General features: G+C 47.4%; 1 protein-coding gene across 5 annotated transcripts; it reads left to right on the plus strand.

Moving 5' to 3' along the window:
- Positions 1-308: 308 nt before the first annotated feature.
- On the plus strand, positions 309-23,936 carry STMN4 (stathmin 4). 5 transcript variants are annotated; one of them, XM_012118765.5, is made up of 8 exons: positions 309-368; positions 15,678-15,756; positions 17,099-17,194; positions 17,874-17,954; positions 18,461-18,669; positions 19,586-19,777; positions 20,473-20,526; positions 23,352-23,936. In XM_012118765.5, the coding sequence occupies exons 2-7, from the start codon at positions 15,744-15,746 to the stop codon at positions 20,491-20,493; spliced, it is 612 nt and encodes a 203-aa protein (XP_011974155.1). In that variant the 5' UTR covers positions 309-368; positions 15,678-15,743; the 3' UTR covers positions 20,494-20,526; positions 23,352-23,936. The 5 variants fall into 5 exon arrangements, with proteins under 5 accessions (XP_011974155.1, XP_011974147.1, XP_060265146.1 ...); XM_012118757.5 differs by lacking the exon at positions 20,473-20,526; XM_060409163.1 differs by having other exon boundaries at positions 19,586-23,936.
- Positions 23,937-24,171: the final 235 nt, after the last annotated feature.

Raw genomic sequence — 24,171 nt, forward strand, 5'->3', positions numbered from 1 at the left:
TTCTTTGCTGGGCAGCTCAGTTTGCAAGCTGGGCCCTCACCTCCACCTTCCCGTACCACTCCTTCTCTCTTTCTTCTTCCCCAACCTCACCCTCTGGTTCCCCAGCTCCAGAGGCAGTGCAGAAGGCAAGCTATTTGTCTGACATCATCTTCTACTCCCTGGTCTGCTAAGAGTTACTCACTTAGGCAATCCCTGTTCAGCCAGAGGAGACTGTCCAATTGCCAAGCAACCCACTGTTAGCCAATCACAGAGCTTGGAGGTGATGTCATGGTGAGAGCTGAGCAGTGGTGCTGATGTGGAGAGAAGCCCAGGGTACCACTAATTGAGGGAGTGAAGAAGGCAGCAGCTCGCATCTAACTGGACTGCAGGTAAGTAGAATGGAATGCAAATTATTTGAGGCTTTTCATACAAAAGAAAAGAAAAACAGCAGCTGTAGAGAGGAGAAGCAAGGAGTCTGGTATCTATTGTGTTGCCTTTTGGTTTCACTCAGTTCAACTTTGCCAAATCCTGGGGGCAATGGGGTGAAGCGTAAAGGATGGTGCCTGGCAGAGGGGCGAGGATGGGCTCCAGGAGTCTCTTCTATTCTGGACCTCAGGGGACAGAGGATGGGTGGGAATCGCTAGAGCTTCTTACGGATCAGCCATCCACAATGAGTTCTTTCTGCATAAAAATGTTTTGTTGCTGAGGGAGAAGGGTTTTATTCAGAGTCTGGCTTTCTCTGGATCATCTCTGGCCCCACAGAGCCCTCACAAACTGAAAGCAGACTGTGGTTTACATTTGCTTTCTCAGCCACAGCTATTCTGTCTCCCTTGCCCACTGGCAGCCTCCTTTGCTTTCTCCTCAGTCTGTGCTGGGTTGCTTTTTTCTCTTGGTTCTAATAACACAATGAGCTCACCATCTCTTCTTGCCCCGCCCCGCCCCTGAGGTCAACCTGGTCCTACCTCGGCAGGGACAGATGGCTGTGAAGCTGCAATCTGTGGGAACCCACACCTGCCACACCCTGTTCTCTGCCTGTGGCCCCAATCAGGGCGCGACACCTCCCCAGCCCCAGTGCTCAGCCCCTGCCTTCACCAGGAGTTTAGGCATTGTCCCCGCCTCATCCCGGGGACACAGGGTTTTGACAGCCAGCGGCCAGCTGTGTCCCTGCGTGGCATGCTGCCTTTGTTTTATTCCTCTTGGAGGGCATGGTCAGTTGTGGAGGAGTCTCAATGTCCTGAAAAGGGCAGGACCCCCTAGGGCAGCACAGAAATATACCAATAGCACCTGTCCAAATGCCTGGAGAAGGGACCCCAGAGGCTAGAATAGTGGTGGTTGGGGAGAGGCGGCAAGCAGTGACCTGTGGGGTGGGTGGGAGGTTGAGGGTGGATGTGGGGGAATCTAGTCTCCACCAAGGCTGAGGCTCCCTCAAGAGGGCGGAAGCCTCTCCCACAGGCAGGAGTCAGGGTGCCAGAGGGAGATGAGATCATCCTTCAGACTAGGGGATAATCCTAGTGCTGGAGCTAGCAGAGAGGAAAGGTCTGATCGGCAGCTCCACTGCAAGGAGGTTGAGTTGCCCAGAGACCCTGCCCCACCCTTCAGGGCCAGCCAGACCTGCATTGCCTCGGCTCTCCCATGTTCCTATCTTGCCGCTGGGAAGATCTGTCATTTTCCCTGAAGCCCACTTATCATTGATAGGGCTGGAGCACCTGTCAGCAAGTCCCAGCCCATGTGGGATCCCTGGCTCCACCCAGGCTGCTCAGGGAACAGGTTTGAAATGGGCAAGAATCCTTAACTGCTGGAGGATCTGCCACAGAGCAAAGTAGAGAGTGAGTCCCCCATCACTGGAGGCATCCAAGCCAAAGTCAGATGACCACCCAGCAGGGTAGCTATAGAGGAGATTTCTGCATTGTCTTGGAGATTGGTCTGAATCAGTGTTTTTCAAACTGCAGATTGAGACCTGTTTGTGGATTTTGAAATCAATTTTGTGGGTTGTGACTTGTTATTTTCTTTTTTTAGATAAAATGGGATAAAACAGAGTAGGAAAAAAGCAAAAATGCATTTCCTATACCATTTTTAGTTGCATATTCTTAGTTATGTTAAATATAAATATATTATTAAGTTTATAAATATATTTAGTAACATTCATAAGTAAATATGAATATACTTATGTTTATATTTCAGCTATATATATGTGTATGTGTATACATAGATATACATATTTGTGTATATATATGTAAATACATGTACATATATATGTCAGTATCATGGCATATACATATTGGATCATGATATAAAATGTGCTTCTTTATTGTGGATTCCAGTCAGAAAAAGGATTGAGAAAAACTGGCCTAAATAACCTCTTACCACTTTTTCTAACTATAAGACAGTAAACCCGTAGATAACTCTTACTAGACTACGAAGTTCATTTAACATTTTAAAAAATTCTTGATTGTGGTAAAATACACATAATATGAAATTTACCATTTTAGCCATTTTTAAGTGTTCAGCCAGTGATATGAAATACTTTCACATTGTTGTGTAACCATCACCACCATCTTCAGAACTTTTTAAATTTTCCCAAACTGAAGCTGTCCTCACTAAACAATAACTCCCCATTCATTCCACCCCACACCTGGCAGCTCCCCTTGTACTTTCATTATTGTGACTCTGAGTACTCTAGGTCCCCCATCAAAGTGGAATCCTACAGTAGTTATCTTTTTATGACTGGTTATTAGCAGAGTGTCTTCAAGGTTCATCCCTGTTGTGGACTGTGAGCTTCCTACAAGAAGAACTGATTCATTAGTGCCCCAGGTACAAAATAAGTGCCCAAACCCCAAGTGTTGTTTTCAGTGGAAAACTATATCTCTTTAGGGAGAGATAATTCTAAATGACCCATCAAAGACAGAGAAGTCTGGTGTAAGATGGTCCCCTCTGAGCAGACTATGGAATAGATACTATGGTGGTGGGCAGTGGGAGTGTCTTTTATTTCTGGCTTCATATCTAGATTTTACTGTGGCTCAATCATAGACATTCTAGGGGCAAGTGAGGTTAGCTGTCTTCTCTTGTGCAACTAGGTCGTTTTAACCACACTTTCCCTGTGGGACAGATGTGAGCTTACTGACAAGATTTAAAATAGAGCAATAAAGACATAAGCTGAGATCCAGTGAGCAAGGTCCTGGAACAGAAAACCGAGACAATGGCAAAGAAGGAGCATAAGAGAGAGCTAGAGAGAAAGTGCCTACATGAAACCAGCCATATAGAATGGGAAAATTCAGATCTTTGGGGTTCTTGGTTTAAAATCATTGAATATTTTTTTAAAAAAATCAAGATCAGAAACAAAGGCTTCACTTTTCCTGAATTCCTAAGATCTTCTCTCCAGATCCCCTTGATATTTTTATATTATTTCCCACTTACCTGGAGACTATCATTTGGAGATACAGAGATAAAGAATTCCCAGAGATTTTGAAATCCTGAGTAGGTGGACATTTTGGAGGGTGGGGTGGGGAGGAGAAGAGAAATTTGGAGGAAAATTCTAAAACATGCCATGTGTAATGGCCTGTAGGGAACCAAACTTTTATAATGCCCTGTAGGGAACCACACTCTCTCCCTTCCCATCTCATCTCCCCCCTTTTTTGGCTTGGGAAATAAACATGCATCATACATAACTTAATTTGCTTTTAAAATTAGAATTTGCTGTATTTAGAGATGTGGTAGTCTTGGAAAAAGGTTACTTTTTGTCCTTTTCTTTGGGGGAAGAGTGAGAACCCCCCCCCCAAAAAAAATCTTCCTTGACATTTAGAAAAGCATTTTTGATATGTGTACATTTTCAGTCCCACGAGAAAGACAGGGAGACACAGACAGAGGTATTGGGTTGGCCAAAAAGTTTGTGTGGATTTTTCCATCACATCTGGCTAAAAATCCAAATAAACATTTTGGCCAACACAATACACCATGCCTGCATCCCGATACACACCGATTCTGCTTCCCCACTGGTTTTTTCTATCATTGCAGACTGATCGTTGTATGTCCACTCTTTTAGGGTCCTACTTTTAGTGGTGGGTGGTGGGCTTCTGCCAGACTGAACAGATCAGAAGGGGCAGGAATCTGGGGGTGGTGGCCTAATTTATAACAGGGCACAGGTGACCTGAGAGCTCAGAGAACAAAGTAGTGAGTGTGAATCCTGAGAAAGGAGCTAAGCACAGACTCTGTGTTGATAGACCCAGCGGGATGGGGGCTGGGCAGAGTGCAGCGTTCCAGTGGGTCATTTGGGTATGGGGGCCCAGAAATCCAGACCGGGTAGAGAGAATGGTTCAGACTGAGTGTGTGTGAACAGGTGGACCAACTATCTGCTGACTTCACAAACCAACTGGGCTGTTGATCCCACAGTAGGTCTATTTCCTACACCTGCCACCAAACGAGATAGGCAAGGACTCAACAAGGATTCCATGAACTCCTCCTGGAAAAGAATTATTCCAGCATAGTCTAGATAATCAAAGAGTTTTATCTCATTAAAGGACTCAAGTACAAAAAAGATGGGGTATTGATGATGACCACCAAGAAAGAAAATGCTAGAATTTAGAGTCATTGTCTAAGTATAATCAATTGCTCAGAAAGGTGAATGCAAATGTTAAACATCTGGAGGCCAGGGAATATATATATATATATATATATATATATTAAATTCATCATCGTATTTCTCCTTAGTACCTTGCCTTGTGCTTATAGTAAATATTTCTCCAAAAGTATTTGTTGAATGAATAATGCAAGAAAGAAATCAATAATGATACTCTAGAACTGAAAATCCAAGTCATTATGACAAAAGTCAGGTTTGTAGGGAGAGGAAGTAAAAGTGTGCTAAAGCTCTTATCTCCTAAAGAAAATCATTAGATACTGTTCTATTCTTCATGTAATGAAATTACATGCATTCCTCATTTTATTGCGCTTCAGATATTGCAGTTTTTACAGACTGAAGGTTTGTGGCAAACCTATGTTGTCAGATGATGGATAACCATCATTTTTTAACAATAAAGTATCTTTTAGACAAAATGCTATTGCACATTTAGTAGACTCTAGTATAGATAAACATACCTTTTATACCTACCAGGAAACAAAAAAATTCATCTGACTTGTTTTATTGCAACATTTGCTTTATTGTGGTGGTCTTCAATGGATCCTGCTACATCTCCAAGGTCTGCCTGTAGACACAAATGATTTTAACTTCAAGATAAAATCAAGATGTAAAACTTAACAAAGCATCGGAGAAGAATGAAAGAACAAAGAAACCGGAGTAATATTGCAAAAGAGGAGAGTCTCCCTCTCATGTAGCTAGATGTGGGGCCAGAAACCAGGCTCTGCCCCTCCTACTCAGTCTTGGGAACAACACTGGACCTCTTGGGTCCTCTGTCTTCTCATCTGAACATAGATGTGAACCAGAAGCACTGTAAGATCTCCATGGCTCCTCCCATTTATGGGCACAGAACTTGACTCCTGGAAGTGTTCCCAAATCTGTTGCTTGTTCTCTGTTGACAGTGAAAATGATTTAATTGATTGCACTTGGTAGGTCATGTGTGTGCATTTTAACAGGGACTTTTTGAGGCAATGCCTAACGCAAAAGAGAGCTCAGTGTTGAGACTAGGGTACTTGTGGCTGGGAGGGAGAGTTGGGACAGGCAAGCTCTGGTGTGCCCTTCAAACACATGCCCCAGGCAATCATTCATCTTCCTTACATTTACACTTGGCCTCGAGTCTCAGGAAGTACCACGGAACTGTGATGTTGGGCTGACCAAAAAGTTCATTCTGCACTGTCCATAACATCTTACGGGAAAATCTGAATGAATCTTTGGCCAACCCAATATAGGAAGACTTTGATAAATCCCATCTTTATGGGATCCCATAAATCTCATCTTTATGATTTTCGACTTTTATGACTTTAGGCAAATCAAGTCACCTTCCTGAATTGATCGTCTGTTAAGTGGGTTTAATAGTACCTGTTGGATAGAATTTAGAGAGAATGAAAGGATAAAAGTGATGATAACAATGTAAAAACAATAGACATAAACAGAAACTAGAAGGAAATACCAATAGAGTAGCAAAATGCCAGAGATTCGTTTCCTTTTCTCTGTCACATAGATATTCTGAAATGTATTAATATGTCTGTAATTAAAACATTATCAGTAAAAGGAATATATATATACAAATACACACACACACACATGAAAGTGCCTGGCAAGCTGTAAAGCACTATGAAACCTTCCTATTGTGACTAGAAGTAAGATTACAGGGACTTTCTCTATGTGCTGATGCTTCCAAAGGCTTTGACCCTAGGATGTGACACAGAGCTGGGTCCCAGTTCCTTGTTTTCCATCCAGCAACGCTTCACAGAAGCCCATGCCCCTGACTTGTGTGTGTGTGTGTGTGTGTTTCTATGCTTAAAAAATTTTTTTTTATTGGATTATATTTGCTTTACAATGTTTTGTTAGTTTCTGCTGTAAAGCAAACTGAGTCAGCTATACGTGTATACATATATCCCCTCTTTTTTGGATTTCCTTCCCATTCAGGTCACCATAGAGCATTGGGTAGAGTTCCCTGAGTATACAGCAGGCTCTCATTAGTTATCTATTTTATACTTAGTACCATGAGTGTGTATGTGTCAACTCCTCCATGTGCCTGATTCATATTCTAGTATGTTGATTCTCTCGTATCTATTGAATGGAAAATAAAACTAGCCCCCAAAGCACCTTCACTGTGGATTATTTGGGGCTGTCTGTTTTCCAGACTTAATTTTCCTCCTCTGGCTTGCCAACAACAAGCAGGGGCCCCTCAGACTTAGACCATCAGAGCTCTGCATTTGCCAGCCGGTGATGGCTCCTTATTTCCTAGAAGCACTGTTTCTAGGAAATGAAGCTGCATTTCTCAGCCTGCTAGGGACAGTCTGGAGGTTATTCTTGGCCAGGGCTCCCATCATTTCTTCCCCTTGGAGCCTCAGAAGCAGACCTAAGCAGGTGCTGATCAGACACTCGTCAGTTCCCCACATCACTTAAAATCACAGGTTGCACATACACAGACAGGCAGGGCCCACTGAACCACACCAAGGCCTTGAGTATCCAGGGGTTTTGGTATCCACAGGTCTCCTGGAACAGATTCCCCCATGGATCTGGAGGAATGACTCTATTCTGCTTTGTCTAGTGTCTCTCTGCAAGCCTCAACCGTCCGTTCTTGGCCCATACCCTAATACCTACTCTTTCTCCCTTTATAACATGGTCCTTATTACTGCCAGAGACTTGCCCAAGGCTAGCAGAAATTCCAAGACTCTAAATTCACACCCAGGGGACCCATTCATTTTTTTCCTTATTGAAAACCCTTTTGGTTATTTTAGGACCTGGCTGAGGGCTTGGGCATGGAATTAAATATTCAACAAATATTGTGGAAAGAATGAAAACCACAATCATGAAAAAATAATTATCTCTTCTTTTAAAGAAAACCCAAATGAGACACATGACTGCCAGTCAGAGCCTTTGGATCAACATGAAATAACCAGGTTTACTGAATGGACATGATATGATTCCATGACATTTAGGCAGCTCGTGCATTGTATTTTAGGTTAATGTTATAATTTCAACAGAACTTTAAAAAATTCTGGTAATTGGCACAAATCAAAAGAGCCAGCTTCCTCTACTGCTTGTGGTTAAAGGAACTGGGTCAGAACTCAGAGCTTCCACAGCATGATTCTATGAGTTCTTCTACTATCTCTGAACACTCTTGCCAGGGACCACTCTATTCAAACCATTTGGATGCACATTAGCTTTTTTCCTCTGGAAAATAGTCTACAGGGGATTTGACACATTTTGATGGCATTTTCTGGGCAGAGCTTGCAGTGACAAATAAAATGCTTGTTCACTCAGGTCATATGGATGGTCAGAGATGCCTCCGGGGTGCCATTCACCCAGTGAATGGCCACATGGCATCTGAGAGCTGGATGCTCTTCTCTGTTGGCTCTTGGCTATTGATTAATTTATAGAAAGCCTGAGGGCACGAGTCACCATTTCTCGTCTTGTAAAAAAGTTCTTCAGCATCCCTATCACCATCAGTGGCTCTGGTGGGCCCCCCAAGTCTCCCCCCACCACCTTATGGGATGTTCCTGTTGTGTGGGAGGAGAAAGGGAAAAGCACTGACTCTGGAATTCAGAGGTTTGGTTCCATCTCTGCCACCAACTCAGTGCGGCATCTAGAAACCCAGTCCCCAGGGAGGAACACATTGGCATTATGGAAGGGACAGTCATTGGTTGTGTGTGATTGTTGTGTACCACGAAGGACATTTAGGCTACCTGGTACCACAGGGAGGCCTGTAGCACCTCCAGTCAAACAATCCTCCAAAAGTCACATATATTTCCCAGGAGTGAGGTTGCCCCTAGTTGAGAATTCCTTAGCTAGTGATGGCCAGTTCTTCCTTCCCTGACATTTTCATGTTCTGGGGGGAACTGAGGCTCTGATCTCTTCACTTTCATTTTTTCCTCCCACCAAGAGATCCCTCCTCTGTCAACAGCCTTGATTCTAGATCTTCATGGTCGGCTGCCCTACACTCAACCAAGATTTCCTCCTTCTGTGTCTTCTGATGACCTGGACCTCAGCTCGGTGGGATTATTGCTAACTGATTAATTTTACTAATTGTGCTAATGGTTCAATCCATCAACAAAAATGTGTGAATGCTTGCTTTTCCATACACAGACTCTGAGATGCTGGAGCTGGACTAAGAGTAGGGACCAGTTTGCAAATGGGAAAACAGTGCGGCGTGGGATGCAAACAGTCCAGGGGTTAGCTCATTTAGGCAGACCCTCATCCCTTTGTGCCTCATCTCAGCTTCTAGTCTTCTCCTAATCTTTTCCCCAAGCTGGTGCTGCCCAAATGAATCTTTTTGCACTAGCAGTATAATCTAAAGAGAGAGATGGGTTTTAGACTGAAAAGTCCAGATTTGCCCCTTACTACCGGTAGGACTTAGTGTAATTAACCTGACTCTGTTGAGCTCCAATTTCCTCATTATAAAAGGACCTCAGAAAATAAAATTGAGATAATGCCTATGATTTTTCTGGTACCAAGGAGGTGCCCAAGAAGTGGTAGCTGTTATTATTGCAATGATCCTCAGCATCACCATTTTTACTCTTTGTATTCAAAAGATGCCAGTGGCTTCCTACTGAATAGAAGATAAAGTACCTTTCCCTGGTCTGGAGGTCTCTGATCTTCCTATTCCTAGTCTAGTAACTGGTCCCAGTGCATCCTGCATGCAGCCCAGAGGGCCCTCTCTGTTTCACCAGTAAAACCAGTCCACACACCCAGCACACAAGCAAGTTCCAGAGCCACTGCAAGACTAGAAGCACGGCAGAAGCCACACTGCATCATAACCCCATCAGCCTCTCACCTTTGCTACCTGAAGCGTGAGTCCTCTCGCCACTGGCTGAGCTTGACCGTACCTGACAGCGCAGGGGTTGGGCTGCCCAGGGAGGCCCTGCCTCTCCAACAACAAGTCTGCACCCGTCAGAAATGTGTGGGAGTGAGCACCAGGGGATGGGATGGGGGAGGTGGGGGCGACTGGGAGGCTGTGGTCCTGAACTCTGGCTCTGGTTCTGTGGCTATCGGCTGAGTGATTGAGACATGTTCCCATTCTGTTGTGGGCCCCTTTGAGCTTCTATTGCTGGATATGGTCAGTTTCCTGGTCTTCCTTAGGGGCAACCCAAGGCCTGGAATTGGCCTCTGCCTTAATAGAAAACATGCAAGGAGACTCTGGGAGGGCCAGAGCTGTGCCTCAGCAAGGGTTTTTGTCAGATGATGTTCTGATATCTGGTGTCTTGGATAGAATCTCCCACTGATGGGCCTGACCTCTTAGCCTTACCCCCTACTCTGGCCTCTATGGTCTTTTAAACTTCACCTGCCTCCCTGAATTCCTAGCATTCTGTCTTCCCTGACCTTGGCAATAACACCCATATTGCCCCTCTCTGGTAGTCCCTGGATAGGCTTGGTGACCCCACTCCATTGCAGGTATTCTACTGTGACTTGACAACCCGACCCACACTGTCAAGCCATTTGACATATTCCACAGCACTGAGACAAGCGTGCAGGACCCAGGTCTCTAAACTAAGGCTGGTCTGTGGGCCCTTGGGTTCATGGGATGCACCCAGGAGAATGGCCTGGGCTGTTGGTGTTTAAGATGGGAGAACAGAGGATGGAGAGCTGCTTCGAAGGGCTTGAAGGTCAGGGGTTAGCATAACTAGATCTTTCTAGCTGTGAGTGTCCAATCTGGGTGTCATCCACAAGAAACCTGGGGTCCTCAGGCAGCAAGGCTGAGTGCTGGGGAGGGAGTAGGACTGGCCCATCACCCACATTGATGCCGCAGGTTAATTAGGGATGCAGTCAGGCTCCCTGCTGTGGCCACCACTACCCAGGGACTCAGGACCACTTTGCATTGTTGAGCCCTTCCAGAAGAATCTTCTCTCCCCACCCTGCCCCCACCGTTATATCCTTTCTTAGAACATTCTTTTGAATCTTGAGTGCCGTAGAAGTGATGTGACTGTTGGCCTGAGGATTTATAAGGGTACCATGCACCTTAGGTACACATACACAGATCATCTTTTTTTTTTTTTTCGATTGAGCTCCAAGACATTTGGGAGCTCATTAGTTCCCCGAGCAGGGATCAAACTCATGTCGCCTCCAGTGGGAACCCAGAGTCTTAACCACTGGATCACCAGGGAAGTACCAGAGATTATCCTGAGAACCAAATCAGACCATGTGAAAACACTGGTAGCTGAGATACAATGAAAGAATGAATCATGGATCTGAATGAATCCTGGCCCTGTTGCTTATCAAGTATATTAGATTGCTTGGGCTACTGTAACAAATGATCACAAACTTAGCAGCTGAACACAACAAAAATTCATCCTCGTGCAGTTCTGGTGTCCAGAAGTTCAGAAATGAAGATATTAACAGGGTCTTACTCTGCCCAGAGACTCAGAGGAGGGTTCCCCTGCCTCTTCCAGTTTCAGTGCTTCAGGCCTTGCTTGGCTTGTGGCGGCATCACTCCAGCCCGTCTCCACCTTCCCAAGGTCCTCTCTGTGCATCTCTCCCCTGCATGTTTCTTATAAGGGCACTTGTACCACTTGTACAGACAGAATGATCTCATCTTGAGATTCAACTTACTTAAATGTGCAAAGAAGTCATATTCCCAAACTGCAAGGGTTAGGATGTGGACAGTTTAGGCTCGAGGACACCACTCAAAGCACTACACTGAATGACCTTGGTAATGTCATTTAGCCTCTCTGAGCTGCAATTCACGCCTCTTTAAGACAGGGGTAGTAAGACCTACATCACAAGGTTATGATGAAAATTAAAGTGAAAGCACTTGTCACATAGTAGATGCTCTATAAATACACATGTTTAATGATGCAGATTTCAACCCTGTGAAACTGAGAGCTTGCAACTGCAGATCTCATGGCCATGAATACCTCTGCTCATCTTTAAAAAAAATTCTTTTGTTTTATTCACACTGCGTGGCCTGTGGGATCTTAGTTCCCCTACCAAGGATCGAATGAACCCTTGCCCCCTGCATTGAAAGCACAGAATCTTAACCACTGGACTGCTGGGGAAGTCCCCTCTGCCCATCTTTAGGAGTCTCCTCTTCCCTGCCCTGTCTTCCTTCTCTGCCTATCCGACCTGTACTTGATTTCTCCTGCAATTAAAACTCCTCGCATAATATCTTTCATTGATGTATAGAGAGCACCTAGTACATAGACTTTATTAAATCATATCCTGAGGTTAGACTGCCTTCCCCCGAGTCCCCAGGACCATGGAGGAAACAGTAGTTAGCATTCAGTCCTTCCACTGGCTATAAGAGATGAGCTTATAAGTCAGAAGACTTGGACCAGCTCTACACCAACTAGCTGTGTACCCTTAGCTAAGAATCTTAACATCTCTGAGCCCCAAGTTCTTCACCTAAAAGTGAAGTTGACAATGCCTGTCTTATCAGCCCAGCCCAGCCTCCTGCAAAGATCGACTGGGATAATGTAGGCAACCAGGACTATAATCAGTCACATGCTGCAGGAGTATAGGGTCTTAATTATCATTTTCAGCTCAAGCCAAGGGACGTGGTCCCTGATTCTAGGTAGCCACGTTCACAAAAAAAGCCCAGCTTGGTCTCCTTCTTCCTCAGGGTGTTGTACTTACTCTGCCCCCTCTTTCCTATTTGGACCCCCACTTTTAAAAACAAGTATTTACTTATTTTTCTATTGAATTTTTTGTTTTGTCCTTGCCCCGTGGCACGAGGGATCTTCACCAGAGATGGAACCTGCCCTGCCTTGCCCCCTTCAGTGGAAGCTCAGAGTCTTAACCAGCGGACCACCCTCACTTCTGATCCATTACCCAGGTTGAGGTCTGAGGCTGTGCCCTCTCCTGGCAAGGTCTCACTCGTCTCCCAGTCGCCCCATCAAACAGCCTGGTCATGAGTGGGAGATGGTGTGCAACAGAGCTCATGACCAGAGCGGTTGTTTCTGGGCATTCTGCCTGCATCTCTGCTCGGGGACTCACTGGTGCTGCCAGGATCAACTTGACTCCGAGGACAAAGCCCCATTGTGTTGCATCGGGAGGGGCCCTAGCGGGGACCTCTGGCTCCAAAGCACAAGGAGAACACAGAGGCCCTGAGGGGAACAGAGCCCTTCGAGTCTGGTTGACCTGGTTTCAAATCTCTGCACTTTCACTTTCTAGCTGAGCAACTCTGAGCAACTTGCACAAACCCTCTGAGCCTCTTATTTCCTCGTGTGCAGACGGGGATGACAGTGCTTACCTGTAGGTGTGCGATACCTGGTAGTGAGCTTGATGTAAAAGGCTGAGGAAAGGAAACTAATATTTATGAAATGCTCCCTTTTGCTGGATGCTTTTCTCATTTTATTTGGACAACTCTGTGCAGAATTAAGATGGGGAGAACAAGGTTAGATGTGTGACGTGACTAGTGACTGCTACAAGAGAGATGAAGCCTGTGTCTGACCCCACACTGGTCCAGCCTTAAAGCCTGGGTGGAGCCTCTTGTTCCCATCCACTCCCCTGCCCATCTCCAGTCAGTACTGATTCTGATCACAGAAGGAAAACACCCCAGTAAGCAAGGAGAGGGGTTCTAAGTTGGTTTCAGAGTCCCTTTCCCTCCTGGGGTGGCAGGCAGTGAGCTCATGCCACCTTCTGCTGGCACAGTGACCACTGAGGATGACTGGGTTTGTCAGGGTTCTCCAGAGAGACAGACCAGTAGGCTGCATATAGAAAGAGATGTATCATGAAGGATCGACTCATGCAATTATGGAGGCTGAAAGGTCTTGCTATTAGCTGTCTGCAAGTTGGAGGCCTGGGAAGGCCGGTGGTGTAATCCTGTGTGGATGAGTACTTAGTCGTTTCAGTCATTTCTGACTCTTTGCGACCCCACTGACTATAGTCCACCAGGCTACTCTGTCCATGGGATTCTCCAGGCAAGAATGCTGGAGTGGATTGCTATGCCCTCCTCCAGGGATCTTCCCGACCCAGGGATCAAACTCACATCTCTTATGTCTCCCACACTGGCAGGTGGGTTCTTTACCACTAGTGCCATAAGGAAAATCCTGAGTAATCCTAGTCCAAGTCTAAAGGCCAAAGAACCAGGAGCTCCCATGCCTGAGGGCAGGAGAAGATGGATGTCCTAGCTCAAGCCAAGAAAATCCTCCCTTTCTCCACTGTTGTGTTCTACTCTGGCCCTCAAAAAATTGGGTGATGCCCACTCAGACTGGGTGATGCCCACTCAGACTGGGTGATGCCCATCTTCTTTGTGCAGTCTCTTGACTCAAATGCTCACCTCTTCTAGAGACACCCTCACAGACACACCCAAGGATGTTGTTTACCAGCCATCTGGCCATCTCTCTTAGCCCAGTCAAGTTGACACAAGAATGAACCATCACAGCAACCAAGGATTGAGTGGTGCCCATGATGGTGGGCTCACTGCTGGTTGTCCCTCACTCCACCAGATAGAAGGTTTCAGTATCCTATTGCCTTCTATCTGTCCTCCAGACACGCTCCAGTCTGTTTCCTTCCTGCCTCTCTTGTTTCACCTCCTCCTTCACACTTTCTGGTCCAGCATCAATCAGCTTGGTACCCCCATAGCTTTCTCACCCTGACTCTCTTTTATTTAAAAAAAAAAAAGTGTTCATTTGTTTGGCTCTGCTGGATACCAGCTGCAGCATGCAAGATCTTCAGTTGCATCGTGTGGGATCTAATTCCCTAAGCAGAGATAGAACCCAGGCCCTTTGCACTGGGATCGCAGAAGTCTTAACCACTGGGCCATCAGGGAAGTCTCCCTCCCTGACTCTGGCATGTGCTATTCTCCCAGAAAAAGGTCCTGCTTAATTTTGACTCATAATTTAAGACTCAGTACTGGTGCTGCTAACACCAGGGGTCCTTTCTAGCTCCCAGGACCTCATGCAGAGTCTAAAGCGCTGTCTCTGTGGTCCTGCAGTAATCCCCAATGCTGATTTCCATCTCTGCATGAATCACATGATGATCACATTAATATTCAATATTTGTTCCTTTTCATAGTCTAGGATTGTCTTAAAGGGGGTCAAGCAGTGCTTAGGACAGTGGTTCTGGAAATGAGCCAAAGAAGGTGAGGGGGCAACCAAAGAGGTTAATTTGTTGGATTTTTCTTTAGGTTTTCTAAAAGAAATGTATTTCATTTTATTATGACATCATAGAATAACTATACTCTTAATATTCTTTTTTAAAAACTGCAATATATTTGCTTTACAATGTTGTGTTGATTTCTGCTGTGCAACAAAGTGAATCAACTGTATGTATACATATATGCCCTACCTCTTGGACCTCCCCCCGCCCATGCCCACCCCCATCCCACCCCTCTAGGTCATCACAGAGCACCAGGCTGAACTGCCTGCATTATACAGTAGGTTCCCACTCTCTATCTGTTTTACACATGGTTAGTGTATATATGTCAATTCTAATCTCCAGTTCATCCCACCCCACCTCTCCCTACCTGTGTCCAAATGTCCATTCGCTACATACATGTCCGTTCCCTCCATCTGCATCTCAAGTTCTTCCCTTCATTAGATTCATCTGTACCAGATGAATCTTTCTGACTTACTTCACTCTGTATGACAGACTCTAGGTCCATCAATGTCTTTACAAATGACCCACTTTCATTCCTTTTTACAGTTGATATTCCACTGTATACATGTACCACACTGAAGAGGTATTTTGATATCCTCTGTCCACTGTCATATGGTCTGGACAGGAAGGTCCAGGGTGAGTGTAAGAGAAATTCAAGGCACAGAGTTATTTTGTGAATATGTCCCAGGTGATTCTGACTTAGGGTCCAACCTTTGCCTTGGACCAGGCCACTGAGCTGCACAAGGAGACAGATGAACATCTACTGATACATTCAGTTTGGGGAAATCTGTGTTTGAGGCTTGAGGGGTCTTGAGATTGGGAAGTCAATGATGAAACTCTTATTGTGCTTGGAAACTGAACTTAACTGGGGTGATGTGGAAGAGGTGGCTTGGTGTTTGGGGAAGGGAAATTCAGCCTGGAGGTGGGGGACAGATGATCCTGAAATTTCCTCCCTGGTTGTATAAAGACCTTCCTCATGTGAACACCCTGTCAGCTAAAATGCTCTTATATTTTGGATTTGTGACAGTGTCCTGAGCTGGCAGCAGACTTACCTTGACTTTCACTAGGACTCAGCTCTCACATTCTGGAAAACATGACCCTTGCTGGTAAGTACAAAAACCCACCTATGTTATGGGCACCACAACACAGGATATTTCTGTAAGCACGTGTTTGTACTTACTTGTGCACAGAGAAGATACAAGGCTGACAGGAAATGCACCTAAGGGTTAAAGAGTTTATCTCTAGATGGTGGGTGGGATCCTAGCTGAGCTTGTCTTCCTTTTACTCATCTGAGTGTGTTTTTTGTTTTCTACAATGGCTATGTAATATTTTTGCAGTTAACCCTGCTTTCAATTTGTAAAAGGAAATGAGGGGTGAGTTGCGGCATTGGGGGTGGGGAAGGGACTGACAGGAGCACACACCAGGGCCTGGAGGAGTTGGGTTGGACTGGACTCAACATATCAGCTCTAGGGACTTCCCTGGTGGTCCAGTGGTTAGGACTCCATGCTTCCACTTCTGAGGGCCCAGGTTCGAGCCCTTGTTGGGGAACTAAGATCCTCTAAGCCGAGTGGTGTGGAAAAAACATCAGCTCTAAACATGACCTCCTGGTTTCCAAACCCTCTCCAGACACAGAGTGACCAGATAGGGGTGGGGGTATGTGTCCAGCCCTCACGGAGGGACACCAGCCCTTTTGGCTTTGACCACTGCATTGGGATGACCAGGGAAGGCTCACAGCCTAACCTTGTCACCCAGGGAAGGACAGGATCACAGGAACGGTGGTGGCCTTCTTTGCCCTCACAGTACTGCCAAGTACCTTGAGAACGGAGAGCGTGTTGCCTCTATCCTAGAGTGAAAGGAATGGAATATCCTGGGCACGTGGGGGAAATAGGCAGAGGTCCAGGGTGCACGCTGGCCTGAGGGCACTGGTGCTTGGGGTCCATGTTGTTGCTGTTTAGTCGCTCAGCCATGTCTGACTCTTTTCGACCCCCAAGGACTGTAGCCCTCCAGGCTCCTCTGTCCATGGGATTTCCCAGGCAAGAATACTGAAGCGGGTTGCCATTTTCTTCTCCGGGGGATTTTCCCTGACCCAGGGGTCAAACCTGCATCTCCTGCAAGTCTCCTGCATTCTTTATCACTGAGACCTGGGAAGCCATCGGGGTCCATACCTGAGGGCATATTTTGCGTTCAGTATCACAAAGGGAGATGATGCACTGGCGAGAGGATAGGGTCCTCTGGGAGCTCTGGCAGGCTCAGGTTCTCATAGGTGAGCAGAAGTGGGTCCAAATCATACACAGGGATTCTAAAGAGAGCTGCTCAGGGTGGAAAGGGCTGCGTCACTGTGCAAGGGTCTGGGTGGTTTGGGTGCCTCTGTGGAGCCTGGTGAGCCCCGGGGTCTGTTTCTGAGTCTAGGAAGGGGTTCGCCCTCTTCACCTGTCTGTGTTTCCACAGCCTACAAGGAGAAGATGAAGGAGCTCCCGCTGGTGTCCTTGTTCTGCTCCTGCTTCCTGGCCGACCCCCTGAATAAGTCATCCTATAAATATGAAGGTACATGAGGGCCACCGTTGGGGGACTAGGGACTGAGGCTCCCTGTAGCTTGTCTCCAGGAGCCCAGCATACCCACCCTAGTTTCCCGAGATTCCACCCTACATCACAGTTTCTTTCCCAGAGCCAGTAAAGTCACCGCAGCTGATTCTGGGGGGTCTATGTGCAACATGATGGTGGGGGTGAGGCTGCAACCCGGGAGACCAGACAGCAGCTGAGGGTCTGAGTCAGACCCTCTCAGAGTGCCCTTGATCTCAGCTTTTGTTCACCTGTGTGACAAACAAATGTGGTGGAAGATGTAGAGGCCAAGTAGGCAGAGTCTGCCCTCAGGGACACCTAGCCTAGAAGAGGGACAGTCATGTGTCAATCACCAGACACCCTGGCCCATTGTCTCTTTAGTGAAGGGTTAAGAATGCTCTGAGCGAGTCCAGAGGTGGGAAGGGACTTCTGTGCTTTGGCCACTCAAGGAGTTTCTGGGATGGCCGTGTTGCCCGAGCCCTGTGACAGGTCCCAGGATGCGGACAAGGAACATTGATTGGCCATGTCCTGATTGAGGGGGGTTGGTGGTTGGGGAAGCCAGGTCACCTCTTAATTTCCTGGGGCTTAAAAGGAAGGTAGGGGTTTGGTCTGGAAATGAGAGATGGGAATGCTCGGGTCACCTGAGATTGTTTTTTCTGTTTAGGCTGGTGTGGGAGACAGTGTAGGAGAAAAGATGAGAGCCAGCGGAGAGACAGTGCTGACTGGAGAGAAAGAAGAGAGCAGGGTAGGAGGGGGTGGGGGGAGAGGTCCTCAGGCCGAGCATCAGATCTGTAGTGTGGTGAGGAGTCGATGGGCGGTGGGTGGTGAATGCCTCCACGTGCACCAATTTGAAACTGAAAGTGTTAGTTGTGCCCAACTCTTTGAGACCCCACGGCTGAAGTCCATCAGGCTCCTCTGTCCATGGAATTTCCCAGGCAAGCCAGTTTGAGCAACAGCCCAGCTAAATGGGCACCCTAGTGGCAGAAGCAAAACAAAGGCAGTTGCTACAGCCATGATTAGAAATCCCCTGTCCTGGGGCTCCTGCTCTTAGAGCCAGAGACCCTCCAGTGGCTGCCCACTCCAGCCCCATCAGAGCCCAGCGAGCTTGGGTGCTATGTTCAGGACAGACCCAGAACCCTGGCCTTTGGTCAGCCTTGGGGACCCTGGCCCTCCCTCATATGAGTGCATGCTATAGGGGGGCTCATATGGTCTTCAAGGAGGAGTGAGCAGCCCCTTTTCTGTTCTCTGCAGCAGACACAGTGGACCTGAACTGGTGCGTCATTTCTGACATGGAAGTCATCGAGCTGAATAAATGCACCTCCGGTCAGTCCTTTGAAGTCATCCTGAAGCCACCCTCCTTTGATGGGGTGCCTGAGTTCAATGCCTCCCTTCCCAGACGGCGAGACCCATCGCTGGAAGAAATCCAGAAGAAACTGGAAGCAGCTGAGGAGCGGAGGAAGGTAAGTGGCTCTCCTTATATTCCCTGTCAGGATGGGGAGGAAGTTGAAGAAGACAGGTTGTGAGCTGGAGTTGAGTCACCACCAACCTCTAGATATAAGGGCAGCACCTCCAGATACCAGGAAGGGAATGAGACACTATGGAGAGAAACAAAGATGTAAAAGCCCCAGGTGTTTAGGAACTTGCTTAGGGGAAGAAGATGCTATATTACATGCCTCCAAGGGGTGACCTTATAGTGACTGGGGCCAACACTAAGGATTTAAGGAAAGGCTGGAGCATTAAGGAAAGGGGTCCTTAACTGGGGGAGACGGAAGAAGGTCATGGCATGGTATATCGGGTTGGTCAAAAAGCTGGTTTGGGTTTTTGGTTAGTGCTTATGACAAACCCCAAAGAATTTTTTGGCCAGCCCGATACTTTCACCCCTTGGTATGCCTTCCTTGCTTTCTATGGATTCTTATGGTTCAACTCCAGTGCCGTTTCTGTGTAAGCGTTCCTTCGACTTTGAAGCTGAAAATGATGATCACCCTTGAATGCCTATAGCACTTCATTTCTGCCTCTCAAGGCATATGTCACATGCTAGCCTGGGTTAGAGTTATTTATATATGATTTGTCTCTACTAGACTTTTTTTTTTTTCTTTCCCAAGTTGCTAGAATAATGCCTGCTACACTGTATTGATCACTTTTTTGTGAATGAACGAATGGATGGATAGATGGATGAATGATGGCAATGAGAAAAAGAGGACTGAGAGCCCAGTGGGAGAACCCAAGAAGCATCATTGCTTCCTGCCAGCAGGCCAGGGGCCTAGGCTCAGGGAGGAGGTGTGCACTCTGGGTGTGCAGCTCTTAAGTTATGATGATAAAATCACACCCTGGCTTGCTCACCTGCAAGGGCCTCCTTTTCACTTCATGCTCCCACAGTACCAGGAAGCAGAGCTCCTGAAGCACCTGGCAGAGAAGAGAGAACACGAGCGGGAGGTGATCCAAAAAGCCATCGAGGAAAACAACAACTTCATCAAGATGGCAAAGGAAAAACTGGCCCAGAAGATGGAATCCAATAAGGAGAACCGGGAGGCCCACCTTGCTGCCATGTTGGAACGGCTGCAAGAGAAGGTAAGAGGCCTTGGATTGGAGAGGAGACTCCTGGACTTGCTCTTCCTTCCACGGCAAGTACAGTGGACATGCCTATCATTTCAGGGAGCAAGTAGCCTCAGGCAGGAGTGGCCACATTTCTGTTAGGTTAGATCCTTAGAGAGTTCCAAGGGATTACTTGGGAGATGGCAGGCAAGAACCATAAACCGAGCCAAGAACCATGAACCAACGAACCAAAAACCATGAATTCCTTGGGGGGATGAATTTCCCAGCTACACAACTGAAATTTCTTATTGTCCGAGGGAGATTAGACCACTTATCTTCCAGAGGAAGCCTGTCGAATGCTTTTGTACATTCCTGGCTTCATCCTTAAATGCCCTGATTTGATTTAATGAAAGATGCTGACTTGAGCTCTTGGCTTGAGGCCACGGGCATAACCAGCTGAGCTGCCCACTGAGCAGGAAACATGATCCTCTCCGGACCTCTTGATGTGGGCTGAGTGAGTCACCGGTCTCTCCAATATTCTGCCTTTTGTCAATAAACCTAACGATGTCACCTGAAAAGAGAAACGTGAGAGATGGGGGTTGGTCCCGCGTGTCAGCAGAAGCACAGCCCATACTGCTGAGAACACACTGGCCTCATTTCCTGAGTCCCGAGGCTGCCCCAGTTTCTCCTGCGGCTCCTGGGAGAGCTCCAGCTCTGTGTTTTATTTCCAGGCGCCGCCTGCCGCGCGGTGACTCCCGGGACCCGATCGGTGGCCTCATCCCATGGTGAGCAGCGTGGTCTCCGCTCCTTCCTGCCCATCTACCTAGAGTCTCAGGCCCTTGGCACAGCTACTAGAAAGATCTGGTTTCTTCACAGGGGATCTGGATGTTGTGTAGGCCCTGCAGCTGGCCAGCATGTGGCAACCCCCATCCACTCTCTTTCTCCATCCTTCGGGGGGCAACGAGCCCTCCATAAGTATCAGATGGGAGGGAAGTGTTCTGGGTCTGATTTCAGGCTTCCTCAGTTATTGAGAGATGGGTAGGAACAAACTCTTGCAGGAAAAAGAAGTCAGGGATTGGGACAGGATGTGGCCTGGGCACTCAGGCTAAACCTGAGACAAATCCTGAGGATAAAGTCACGATATACAATTTGAAAGACTGCAAAACACTTTTATTTTATCATACCCTATCCTCACAATGCAATGAGCAGGACGGGCATTATCCTTATTTTACCAGTAAGAATCCATGTCAAAAGAAGGTCCAATGACTTGCCCAGCATCACATAGCCACTAAGCAATGGAGCTGGGAACAGAACCGAGTTCTTTGACTATGAGTCTAGGTGGCTCTTTCTATGCTTGTTTCAGGAAGACCAGACCACAAGCATCCTGCCAGCCTTTTGTCAGATAAGGAGTCACTTGGAGGCCAGGGAAAGGGAGTCCAGGAACCTAGGGATCCGTCCAGTGAGCAGATATAGGGAATAGAGAGAGAGAGGCTGGGAAAGTCCAAGGTCTGGAGGAAGAGCTGTGGGGGTGAGATAAGCCTCAAATGAGCACGATGTTAGAGCAGATGTGTGGGTGGGCCTCACTCCTCTGGGCTCTTGACCCCTCTTCACCTTTGCCCACTGGTGAAGACGGGAGGTAGGATGAGATAGCTGTGTGGTGTCTGCTCTGCTAGGCACCTATAACAATGCCTCTGCATCAGTACTTGTGTGAGTCACCAAGTGTCAGCACCAGACTTACCTGGTGTAAAGTTGAAAACTATAGGTACTTGGACCCTAACCCCAGACCCACCAATCTTGGCTCTCTAGGGATGGTGCCTGAGGATCTCAGTGGGTTTTTTTTCATATTAAAATTTTTTATTAGAGTATAATTGCTTTACAATGTTGAATTAATTTCTGCTGTATAGCAAAATGAATCAGCTATACGAACACATACAACCTGTCCCTCTTGAGTCTTCCTCCCAGTACCCCTCCATCTCACTCCTCTGGGTCATCATAGGGCACTGAGCTGAGCTCCGTGTGTCATACAGCAGCTTCTTACCAGCCATTTTACACATGGTAGTCCACATAAGTCAATGCTGCTCTCCAAGTTCATCCTGCCCTCCACTCCACCCTCCCCTGTGTCCATGTAGGGCCTCAGTTTAATAAGCTTCCAAGATCATGCTGATATGTGGCAAGGTTGAGAACCACTGCCCTAGATGTACCATTCCCCATGCTTTCTCCAGGGCCATGGAAAGTTCTAGGGTCTCTCCAGGGACATATCTGTAGTCTAAGGTACCTCCTGGGACCTTGGGCTGCCTCTGTGGGTCTCCCCCAGGCTGATTCATACCTGGATGTGAATGGATAGAAGGCTCTGGCAGAGACACACTTTAATAAGCATCTATTATGTGCATGGTGCAAGTTGAGGAACTGGGAGATACTAATACAAAGAGGAAAAGGCCTGCTCCCTGCCCACAAGGAGGACCCAGATGTCTTCACCATGATCAGGGATGGAAAGTAGACCATGAAAAGCCCTAGAGGTGAACCCCCAAATCACAGAATTCTAGAGGTAAAAGAGCTTCCTTTCCATTTGTTGTTTAGTGGCTAAGTCACGTCTGATTCTTTGTGACCCCACAGACAGTAGCCTGCCAGGCTCCTCTGTCTGTGGAATTTTCCAGGCAAGAATACTGGTAGCCATTTCTTCCTCCAGGGGGATCTTCCTGACCCAGGGATTGAAACCAGGTCTCCTGTATTGCAGGTGGATTCTTTACCACTGAGCCACCGTGATGTCTGTGGCCCTCCCTGAGCCTGATCAGTGAAGTGAGTTGGTCAAGGTCACACAGCTGATGGGCCTTTGAAGTCAGAGCCCATTGTTTGGTTTGATGATGCTCAGAAACAAAGGGAGCTTCCCTGATGGTTCAGACAGTAAAGAATCTGCCTGTAATGCAGGAGACCAGGGTTTAGTCCCTGGGTTGGGAAGGTCCCCTGGAGAAGGGAATGGCAACCCACTCCAGTATCCCTGCCTGAGAATTCATGAACAGAGGAGCCTGGTAGGGAAACAAAGAGCTGGATACCACTGAATGACTAACACTCACTTTCAAGAAACAAAAGAAGATTCTTTATCACACTTTGTGGAACTGGACATTTTCCAAAATCCTTTATTTGATTTATGCTTTACAAGCCCTCGTCTTTCATCCAGGGGCTTAAGAAAACCTTCACTAAAGAGGTGGACCGGAAACACAAGGGCAGTCCAGTTGCCTGTGTGTAGGGGCCACCTGCAGTGAGTTCTCCTGAGCTACTCCCGGCATTAGGTCAAGCCTAGTAATCAGCCCCCAGACGGCCAGGTGAGGGTGGCAGAGGCTGATGGTCCCTGCCAGGTGGGTCCCCCAGGGAAGTTGTTCCCAGGTAACGAGCATCCTGGGGCCAGAGGCACCAGCAGCTCGCTCACCTATCTCCTGCCAGGCTCACCTGCCTCATCTGGCCCCTTCTCAAGATGCCTTTGCAGACCCTGCGTGTCTCTTCCTGTGGTGGCCAGTGGTGACCACACTGTTTGCTTCAGCCCTCCAGCCCCTTGGTCTCTCTTTATCCCAGGGTAGTCAGTGTGACCCAACCTTTTCTCTCCCTTCCCTCCCAGGACAAGCACGCGGAGGAGGTGCGGAAAAACAAGGAGCTGAAGGAAGAGGCCTCGAGGTAAAGCCCAGAGGCAAAGAAGTTTCCAGAATGGCCAGACAGCTCCAGCAGCTCCGCAGTTCCGGAGGCAGCCTGGCCCATCGCTGGCTGCTCTCCCAGCACTGGGGTTTGGGGGGAGGGGGGTGGCCAGGGGCGTTTCCTCTGCTTTTGGTGTTTGTACATGTAAAGAATTGACCAGTGAAGCCATCCTATTTGTTTCAGGGGAACGACGATGGGGTGGGAGAGGGGAGCGAAGGAGAGAGGTGGGGAAAGAAAGATGAAGGACTCGTGGACATTGAAACCCAGCCCAGGTCAAACCCTAGGCTTTTCTTCACAGTGAGCATCTGGGCACCGCCTTGAAGGAAGTTAACAACAGGCGGTAGAATTCCCAGCAAAGGGCAGAGTCCTGGGTGGAACGAGGGCTGCAGGGCGTGGCCGGAGACGCCAGCAGCGAGTGGGGGGCCCTGTGACGGGGGGGGATGAGGTGTGACTGTGTGTGCGTGTGTTAACCATTATCTTTTGATCATCATGACCAACAATGAAACATTTCCTCCAAGTCTCCAGTTCTTTATTTCCTGAATTTGTCCTTTGTGTAATTTATAGAATGTTCTTGAGTTTGGTTTCCCCCCATCAGGGGCCAGATGACCCCTTATTTCTTAATTTGACCATTAGGGCATCTGAAGTGCTGGGTTAGGATGGTTGAGACATGCCATTCTTTGGCACTGTTTGATTTTTCTTCTTCATTTTAACTGCCACTCCCCTCGCCTCTCCTGGGCTGTTGTATT

Source organism: Ovis aries, chromosome 2 (genome assembly GCF_016772045.2).
Source record: "Ovis aries strain OAR_USU_Benz2616 breed Rambouillet chromosome 2, ARS-UI_Ramb_v3.0, whole genome shotgun sequence".
In the NCBI taxonomy this organism is placed as follows: Eukaryota; Metazoa; Chordata; class Mammalia; order Artiodactyla; family Bovidae; genus Ovis; species Ovis aries.

Bases quoted from the DNA above. Each gene is read 5' to 3' on its own strand.
- STMN4 (XM_060409163.1), top strand. The intron at 17,195-17,873 runs GTACATGAGGGC...TTTTCTGTTTAG, and splicing joins GTCATCCTATAAATATGAAG to GCTGGTGTGGGAGACAGTGT. The intron at 17,955-18,460 runs GTAGGAGGGGGT...TGTTCTCTGCAG, and splicing joins GAGAGAAAGAAGAGAGCAGG to CAGACACAGTGGACCTGAAC.